The sequence below is a fragment of the Nerophis ophidion genome, linkage group LG07, assembly GCF_033978795.1.
Source record: "Nerophis ophidion isolate RoL-2023_Sa linkage group LG07, RoL_Noph_v1.0, whole genome shotgun sequence".
NCBI classification, from domain to species: domain Eukaryota; kingdom Metazoa; phylum Chordata; class Actinopteri; order Syngnathiformes; family Syngnathidae; genus Nerophis; species Nerophis ophidion.
Window position 1 is genome coordinate 9,899,084 of NC_084617.1, and position 10,014 is coordinate 9,909,097.

The following is a 10,014-nucleotide window of genomic DNA, read 5'->3' on the forward strand; positions in this document are numbered from 1 at the left end:
AGAAAGATGGATGGATGGATGGATGAATGAATGTCATTATGGAGGAGTTAAATAGGATGGATGGATAAAAGATGGATGTCATAATGGAGGAGCGAAAGAAGGAAGGAAGGAAGGACAATGGATGGATGAATAAAGGATGGACATAATGGAGGAGCGAAAGAGGAAGGAAAGAAAGAAGGATGGATGTCATTATGGGGGAGTGAAATAGGATGGATGGATGATTGATGGATGTCATGAAGAAGGTGCAAAAGAGGAAGGAAAGAAGGAAGGATGGATACAAAGGAGGAGTGAAAGAGGAAGGAAAGAAGAAAGAATGGAATGGAGTGAAATAGGAAGAATGGATGATGGATGAAAGATGGATGTCATAATGGAGGAGCGAAAGAAGGACAGAATGAAGGAAGGAAGGATGATGCATGGATGGACGGATGAATAAAGGATGGACATAATGGAGGAGTGAAAGAGGAAGGAAATAAGAAAGGATGGATGTCATTATGGAGGAGTTAAAAAAGGATGGATGGATCATTGATGGATGTAATGAGGAAGGCACAAAAGAGTAAAGAAAGAAAGAGAGAAAGATGGTTGGATGGATGGATGGATGGATGTCATTATGGAGGAGTTAAATAGGATGGATGGATGATTGATGGATGTCATGAGGAAGGCGCCTTGCAAAAGAGGAAGCAAAGAAGGAAGGATGGATGGATGGAGTGAAGGATGGGCATAATAGATGAGTGAAAGAGGAAGAAAATAAAGGATGGATGTCATTATGGAGGAGTTAAATAGGATGGATGTCATGAGGAAGGTGCGAAAGAGGAAGGAAAGAAGGAAGGATGGATAGAGTGAAGGATGGGCATAATGGAGGCGGGAAAGAGGCAAGAAAGAAAGAAAGAAAGGGATGGATTGATGGATGGATATCATTATGGAGGAGTTAAATACAATGGATGGATGATTGATGGATGTCATGGTGAAGACGCAAAAGAGGAAGGAAAACAGGAAGGATGGATAGAGTGAAAGATGCGCATAATTGTGGGGTGAAAGAGGAAAGAAAGAAAGAAAGAAAGAAGGATGGATGTCATTATGGAGGAGTTAAATAGAATGGATGGAGGATTGATGGATGTCATGATTAAGGCGCGAAAGAGGAAGGAGAGAAGGAAGGATGGATAGCGTGAAGGATGGGCATAATGGAGGAGTGAAAGAGGAAGAAAATAAGAAAGGATGGATGTCATTATGTGGGAGTTAAATATGATGGATGGATGATTGATGAATGTCATGATGAAGGTGTAAAAGAGGAAGGAAAGAAGGAAGGATGGATAAAATGAAGGATAGATACAAAGGAGGAGTGAAAGAGGAAGGAAAGAAGAAAGAATGGAATGGAGTGAAATAGGAAGGAAGGATGATGGATGGATGGATGGATGAAGAAAGGATGGACATAATGGAGAAGCAAAAGAGGAAGGAAAGAAAGAAGGATGGATGTCATTATGGAGGAGTGAAATAGGAAGAATAGATGATGGATGGATGTCATGAGGAAGGCGCGAAAGAGGAAGGATGACAAATTGAAGGATGGACATAATGGAGGAGTGAAAGAGGAAAGAAAGAAGAAAGGATGGATGTCATTATGGAGAAGTGACATAGGAAGGATTGATGGATGGATGGATGTCATAATGAAGGAGCAAACAGGAAGGGAGGAAAGATGGCTGGACATAATGAATGAGTGAAAGAGGAATAAAAAATGGATTTCATAATGGAGAAGTGAAAGAGGGATGGATGGATGAAGGATGGACATTATGGAGAAGTGAAAAAGGAAGGAAAGAAGAAAGGATGGATGTCATTATGGAGGAGTGAAATAAGGATGGATGTCATAATGGAGGAAATAAAAAAGTACAGAAGAAAGGATTGATGATTGACGTCACAATGGATGAGCAAAATAAGGATGGATGGATGAAAGATGGACATAATGGAGGAGCAAAAAAGGAAGGAAAGAAGAAAGGATGGAGGAGTGAAATATGAAGGATGGATAATGGATGGACGTCATAATGGAGGAGCGAAAGAAGGACAGAAAGAAGGATGGATGGATGGAAAAATAAAGGATGGACATAATGGAGGAGTGAACGAGGAAAGAAAGAAAGAAGGAAGGATGGATGTCATTGTGGAGGGGTGAATGGTAAGGAAGGAAGGAATGAGACAGGTGGAAGAACGTCATAATGATTGAGTGAAAGAGGAAGGAATGATGGATGTCAAAATAGAGAAGTGAAACGAAGAAGTAAAGATGGATGGACGTCACAATGGAGGAGCAAAAGAAGGAAAGATGGATGGATGGATGAAGGATTGACATATTGTGGAGCAAAAGGAAGGAAAGAAGAAAGGATGGATGTCTTTATGGAGGAGTGAAATAGGAAGGATGAAAGATGGATGTCATAATGGAGGAGCGAATGAAGGACAGATAAAGGATGGACATAATGGAGGAGTGAAAGAGGAATGAAAGAAAAAAGGATGGATGTCATTATGGAGGAGTGAAATAAGGATGGATGTCATAATGGAGGAAATAAAAAAGTACAGAAGAAAGGATTGATGATTGACGTCACAATGGATGAGCAAAATAAGGATGGATGGATGAAGGATGGACATAATGGAGGAGCAAAAAAGGAAGGAAAGAAGAAAGGATGGAGGAGTGAAATAGGAAGGATGGATAATGGATGGACGTCACAATGGAGGAGCAAAAGAAGGACAGAAAGAAGGATGGATGGATGGAAAAATAAAGGATGGACATAATAGAGGAGTGAACGAAGAAAGAAAGAAGGAAGGATGGATGTCATGGAAGAGTGAATGGTAAGGAAGGAAGGAATGAGACAGGTGGATGAACGTCATAATGATTGAGTGAAAGAGGAAGGAATGATGGATGTCAAAATAGAGAAGTGAAACGAAGAAGGAAAGATGGATGGACGTCACAATGGAGGAGTAAAAGAAGGAAAGATGGATGGATGGATGAAGGATTGACATATTGTGGAGCAAAAGGAAGGAAAGAAGAAAGGATGGATGTCTTTATGGAGGAGTGAAATAGGAAGGATGAAAGATGGATGTCATAATGGAGAAGTGAAAGAGGGATGGATGGATGAAAAATGGACATTATGGAGAAGTGAAAAAGGAAGGAAAGAAGAAAGGATGGATGTCATTATGGAGGAGTTAAATAGGAAGGATGAAAGATGGATGTCATAATGGAGGAGCGAATGAAGGACAGATAAAGGATGGACATAATGGAGGAGTGAAAGAGGAATGAAAGAAAAAAGGATGGATGTCATTATGGAGGAGTGAAATAAGGATGGATGTCATAATGGAGGAAATAAAAACGTACAGAAGAAAGGATTGATGATTGACGTCACAATGGATGAGCAAAATAAGGATGGATGGATGAAGGATGGACATAATGGAGGAGCAAAAAAGGAAGGAAAGAAGAAAGGATGGAGGAGTGAAATAGGAAGGATGGATAATGGATGGACGTCACAATGGAGGAGCGAAAGAAGGACAGAAAGAAGGATGGATGGATGGAAAAATAAAGGATGGACATAATAGAGGAGTGAACGAAGAAAGAAAGAAGGAAGGATGGATGTCATTATGGAAGAGTGAATGGTAAGGAAGGAAGGAATGAGACAGGTGGATGAACGTCATAATGATTGAGTGAAAGAGGAAGGAATGATGGATGTCAAAATAGAGAAGTGAAACGAAGAAGGAAAGATGGATGGACGTCACAATGGAGGAGCAAAAGAAGGAAAGATGGATGGATGGATGAAGGATTGACATATTGTGGAGCAAAAGGAAGGAAATAAGAAAGGATGGATGTCTTTATGGAGGAGTGAAATAGGAAGGATGAAAGATGGATGGATGTCATAATGGAGGAGCGAATGAAGGACGGATAAAGGATGGACATAATGGAGGAGTGAAAGAGGAAGGAAAGAAAAAAGGATGGATGTCATTATGGAGTGAAAAAAGGATGGATGAATGATGGACATAATGGAGGAGTGAAAGAGGAAGGAAAGAAAGGATGGATGTCATTATGGAGGAGTGAAATAGGAAGGATGAATGATGGATGGATGTCATAATGGAGGAGCAAACAGGAAGGGAGGAAAGATGGCTGGACATAATGAATGAGTGAAAGAGGAATAAAAGATGGATTTCATATATGGATGGATGAAGGATGGACATTATGGAGAAGTGAAAAGGAAGGAAAGAAGAAAGGATGGATGTCATTATGGAGGAGTGAAATAAGAAGGATGGTTGTCATAATGGAGGAAATAAAAAAGTACAGAAGAAAGGATTGATGATTGACGTCGCAATGGATGAGCAAAATAAGGATGGATGGATGAAGGATGGACATAATGGAGCAGCAAAAAAGGAAGGAAAGAAGAAAGGATGGATGTCATTATGGAGGAGTGAAATAGGAAGGATGGATAATGGATGGACGTCATAATGGAGGAGCGAAAGAAGGACAGAAAGAAGGATTGATGGATGGAAAAACAAAGGATGGACATAATAGAGGAGTGAACGAAGAAAGAAAGAAGGAAGGATGGATGTCATTATGGAGGAGCGAAAGAAGGACAGAAAGAAGGATTGATGGATGGAAAAACAAAGGATGGACATAATAGAGGAGTGAACGAAGAAAGAAAGAAGGAAGGATGGATGTCATTATGGAGGAGTGAAATAGAAAGGATGGATGATGGATGATGTCATAATGGAGGAGCGAATGGTAAGGAAGGAAGGAATGAGACAGGTGGAAGAACGTCATAATGAATGAGTGAAAGAGGAAGGAATGATGGATGTCAAAATAGAGAAGTAAAGATGGATGGACGTCACAATGGAGGAGCAAAAGAAGGAAAGATGGATGGATGGATGAAGGATTGACATATTGTGGAGCAAAAGGAAGGAAAGAAGAAAGGATGGATGTCTTTATGGAGGAGTGAAATAGGAAGGATGAAAGATGGATGTCATAATGGAGGAGCGAATGAGGAAGGAAAGAAAAAAGGATGGATGTCATTATGGAGGAGTGAAAAAAGGATGGATGAATGATGGACATAATGGAGGAGTGAAAGAGGAAGGAAAGAAAGGATGGATGTCATTATGGAGGAGTGAAATAGGAAGGATGAATGATGGATGGATGTCATAATGGAGGAGCAAACAGGAAGGGAGGAAAGATGGCTGGACATAATGAATGAGTGAAAGAGGAATAAAAGATGGATTTCATATATGGATGGATGAAGGATGGACATTATGGAGAAGTGAAAAGGAAGGAAAGAAGAAAGGATGGATGTCATTATGGAGGAGTGAAATAAGAAGGATGGTTGTCATAATGGAGGAAATAAAAAAGTACAGAAGAAAGGATTGATGATTGACGTCGCAATGGATGAGCAAAATAAGGATGGATGGATGAAGGATGGACATAATGGAGCAGCAAAAAAGGAAGGAAAGAAGAAAGGATGGATGTCATTATGGAGGAGTGAAATAGGAAGGATGGATAATGGATCGATGTCATAATGGAGGAGCGAAAGAAGGACAGAAAGAAGGATTGATGGATGGAAAAACAAAGGATGGACATAATAGAGGAGTGAACGAAGAAAGAAAGAAGGAAGGATGGATGTCATTATGGAGGAGTGAAATAGAAAGGATGAAAGATGGATGTCATAATGGAGGAGCGAATGAAGGACAGATAAAGGATGGACATAATGGAGGAGTGAAAGAGGAAGGAAAGAAAAAAGGATGGATGTCATTATGGAGGAGTGAAAAAAGGATGGATGAAAGATGGACATAATGGAGGAGTGAAAGAGGAAGGAAAGAAAGGATGGCTGTCATTATGGAGGAGTGAAATAGGAAGGATGAATGATGGATGGATGTCATAATGGAGGAGCGAATACGAAGGAAGGGAAAAAGGATGGATGGATGATGAATGGACATAATGAATGAGTATAACAGTAAGGAGTTTGGCTAAATGAGTAGAAACGTGTACACCTGTATCCTTGTATGGTGTTCCACGCTCTGCCTCCTTTTTTATTTGGACTTTCCCTGATCACATGGCAACAGCTGTTTCCAAGGGAGGGGGGTCATAAACAGCCATTGCCTTCGATTAAACACAGTTCCAAGGGAGGGGGGTCATAAACAGCCATTGCCTTCGATTAAACACAGTTCCAAGGGAGGGGGGTCATAAACATCCATTGCCTTCGATTAAACACAGTTCAAAGGGAGGGGGGTCATAAACAGCCATTGCCTTCAATTAACAACAGTTCAAAGAAAAGTTCGTAAAACAGTGGCTTACAATACATCAAAGAGACAGAACACCTTCATGTTGCTTCCCATCCTACACAGTGGAGAGTTTTTACAAACCTTCTTCTTGGTAGGAACAAAGACAGCTTGTGTCTTCTCGCCGGGAACTCATGAAACACGAGAAAATAATAAAGATATGGATGATTCCTGCTGATATCGTACCGGATCAAATTGGTATGGGCCAACGCTCCAATATCGGTATCATATCGGAGTTGTATCGGTACGCCTTAATAACAATGCTTACCCTAAATATTCAAACCAAGGGCACAATTTAACAACTGCGTGTTCATATTTCGTATATCGATACAGCTATACGCTGTACACTGACTACTCTAAAGTACATGCAAATTGTCTTTCTCTTTTGTCTGATCCGGGAGTCCAGGCTACAGCGACCCCTACTGCATGCTGGGTATCCTGGAGGGCCAGAGCCCCCGGGAGCCGGAGGAGAAGAAGGAGAGGAAGTTCAGCTTCAGGAAGAGGAAGGACAAGCTGGAGAAACGCTCCAGCACCAAGGAGGCCTTGCCGGCCAGGTGCATCCAGGTGACCGAGGTCAAGCCGGAGACCCTCAACCCGGTCTGGGACGAACACTTTGTCTTGTGAGTTTGAGACGGCGTACATCATGTACATCATAATAATATTTGCACAGTCACATGGTGGATTTTCTCTTCGGTTTTGTCCTCGCAGTGAAGTGGACGATGTGCACAATGATCTCCTACATTTGGATATTTGGTAAGATTATTATTAATAAATAAAAAAATGTAGTCATGAAAACGTGACCTATGTCCTTTGGCATGATAAATATGGTGTCACTGTATCAATCAATCAATGTTTACTTATATAGCCCTAAATCACTAGTGTCTCAAAGGGCTGCACAAACCACTACGACATCCTCGGTAGGCCCACATAAGGGCAAGGAAAACTCACACCCAGTGGGACATCGGTGACAATGATGACTATGAGAAACCTTGGAGAGGAGGAAAGCAATGAATGTCGAGCGGGTCTAACATGATACTGTGAAAGTTCAATCCATAATGGATCCAACACAGTCGCGAGAGTCCAGTCCAAAGCGGATCCAACATAGCAGCGAGAGTCCCGTTCACAGCGGAGCCAGCAGGAAACCATCCCAAGCGGAGGCTTGGGATGTCCCCAGCCGATACACAGGCAAGCAGTACATGGCCACCGGATCGGACCGGACCCCCTCCACAAAGGAGAGTGGGACATAGAAGAAAAAGAAAAGAAACGGCAGATCAACTGGTCTAAAAAGGGAGTCTATTTAAAGGCTCGAGTATACAGATGAGTTTTAAGGTGAGACTTAAATGCTTCTACTGAGGTGGCATCTCAAACTGTTACCGGGAGGGCATTCCAGAGTACTGGAGCCCGAAATGAAAAAGCTCTATAGCCCGCAGACTTTTTTTGGGCTTTGGGAATCACTAATAAGCCGGAGTCCTTTGAACGCAGATTTCTTGCCGGGACATATGGTACAATACAATCGGCAAGATAGGATGGAGCTAGACCGTGTAGTATTTTATACGTAAGTAGTAAAACCTTAAAGTCACATCTTAAGTGCACAGGAAGCCAGTGCAGGTGAGCCAGTACAGGCGTAATGTGATCAAACTTTTGTTGTTCTTGTCAAAAGTCTAGCAGCCGCATTTTGTACCAACTGTAATCTTTTAATGCTAGACATGGGGAGACCCGAAAATAATACGTACAAATCATTGGTTGTCACAATTTACAACAAAAATGCTGTCATGGATAAATATAATACACATTAAGTTGATCTGGCAAACACAGTGGCCACCTTATTGACCGTGTGAGCAGCTTTGATTGGCATGTGAAATATGGTGTCACTCTAATAATGTCTTCATTGACTTGATGTATTTTGGACAGAAACCGCCGGACACATGCCAGTAACTCCCATCTTTACCATTGTCAACGTTCCACAGGACTTCCCGAGGGAAGTCCTGTGGGGAGTGCTCAGAGAGTATGGGGGTATCGGACTGTCTGATTGTGGCGGTCCGCTCCCTGTATGATCAGTGCCAGAGCTTGGTCCGCATTGCCGGCAGTAAGTCAGACACGTTTCCAGTGAGGGTTGGACTCCGCCAAGGCTGTCCTTTGTCACCGATTCTGTTCATAACTTTTATGGACAGAATTTCTAGGCGCAGTCAAGGCGTTGAGGGGTTCCGGTTTGGTGACCGCAGGATTAGGTCTCTGCTTCTGACCGGAATCTTCAACTCTCACTGGATCGGTTCGCAGCCGAGTGTGAAGCGACCGGAATGAGAATCAGCACCTCCAAGTCCGAGTCCGTGGTTCTCGCCCGGAAAAGGGTGGAGTGCCATCTCCGGGTTGGGGAGGAGACCCTGCCCCAAGTGGAAGAGTTCAAGTACCTAGGAGTCTTGTTCACGAGTGAGGGAAGAGTGGATCGTGAGATTGACAGGCGGATCGGTGCGGCGTCTTCAGTAATGCGGACGTTGTACCGATCCGTTGTGGTGAAGAAGTAGCTGAGCCGGAAGGCAAAGCTCTCAATTTACCGGTCGATCTACGTTCCCATCCTCACCTATGGTCATGAGCTTTGGGTCATGACCGAAAGGATAAGATCACGGGTACAAGCGGCCCAAATGAGTTTGGGGCTCTCCCTTAGAGATAGGGTGAGAAGCTCTGTCATCCGGGAGGAACTCAAAGTAAAGCCGCTGCTCCTCCACATGGAGAGGAGCCAGATGAGGTGGTTCGGGCATTTGGTCAGGATGCCACCCGAACGCCTCCTTAGGGAGAGAGGTAGAAGGCCACGGGGAAGACCCAGGACACGTTGGGAAGACTATGTCTCCCGGCTGGCCTGGGAACGCCTCGGGATCCCCCGGGAAGAGCTAGACGAAGTGGCTGGGGAAAGGGAAGTCTGGGTTTCCCTGCTTAGGCTGTTGCCCCCGCGACCCGACCTCGGATAAGCGGAAGAAAATGGATGGACCGCCGGACACGATATTAAGTACACCTCATAGATCCAGCAGAATATTCGAAACAGCCTTCAGTGTAACGCAAAGTATGCACAAAACCCCAAAACCACGGAAGCTGGCCCGTTGTGTAAATGGTAAATCAAAGCAGAATACAATGATTTGCAAATCCTATTCAACCTATATTCTTAGTGTGTAGTGTATCCTGTCAGCGCTCTTATTTTGTTGGGTTCCTGTCTTTCTCCCTGAGTGCTGTGTCCCCTCAGCTGCGGCTGATTGGCACCTGGCCACACCTGGTGTCAATCAGCCCGTTCCTATTTAGACCTGTTTTCTCCTCCAGTCTGGGCTGGATTATTGTCATGTATTGTCGCTCCTGTCGTGTCGTGTCTTTGCAGCGTAGCGGTAAGCTATATTTCGGTAGCTGTTTGTAGCTTACTGTTTTTTTGTTTGTTCCCTGCTTCCAGTTTGTTTTCATACTACAAGTAACGACTCATGTTTCTTGCTCGTTATCTGCTAGCTCTTTTAGTTTGTTATCCGCCTCGTGCGCGCCTTTTGTTTGCACCCTTTTTGTTCGGTTTTGTCTTAGTGTTAAATTAAAGTATGCTTTCTTACGCAATGCCTGCCTCCTTCTCTGCATCCTGGGGTTCGTCACAAACTAACTCTGACAATGAATATTATGTACACTGAAAGGGATCGCTAACACGTAGTTAGCCTGGATGGCAACACTGTCTTCTTATTCTCTGGCAGACCAGGATGCAAATGAGCTGTG

At 43.3% G+C, this 10,014-nt stretch overlaps 1 protein-coding gene across 1 annotated transcript in view; it reads left to right on the plus strand.

Annotated features, from left to right (window-relative positions):
* LOC133555872 (BAI1-associated protein 3-like) overlaps positions 1-10,014 on the plus strand; it is a 155,398-nt gene that overhangs the window by 88,964 nt on the left and 56,420 nt on the right. The window contains exons 8-9 of the mRNA XM_061905317.1: positions 6,686-6,899; positions 6,988-7,032. Coding sequence (XP_061761301.1) covers positions 6,686-6,899; positions 6,988-7,032 — 259 coding nt within the window. The remainder of the gene's footprint in view (positions 1-6,685; positions 6,900-6,987; positions 7,033-10,014) is intronic.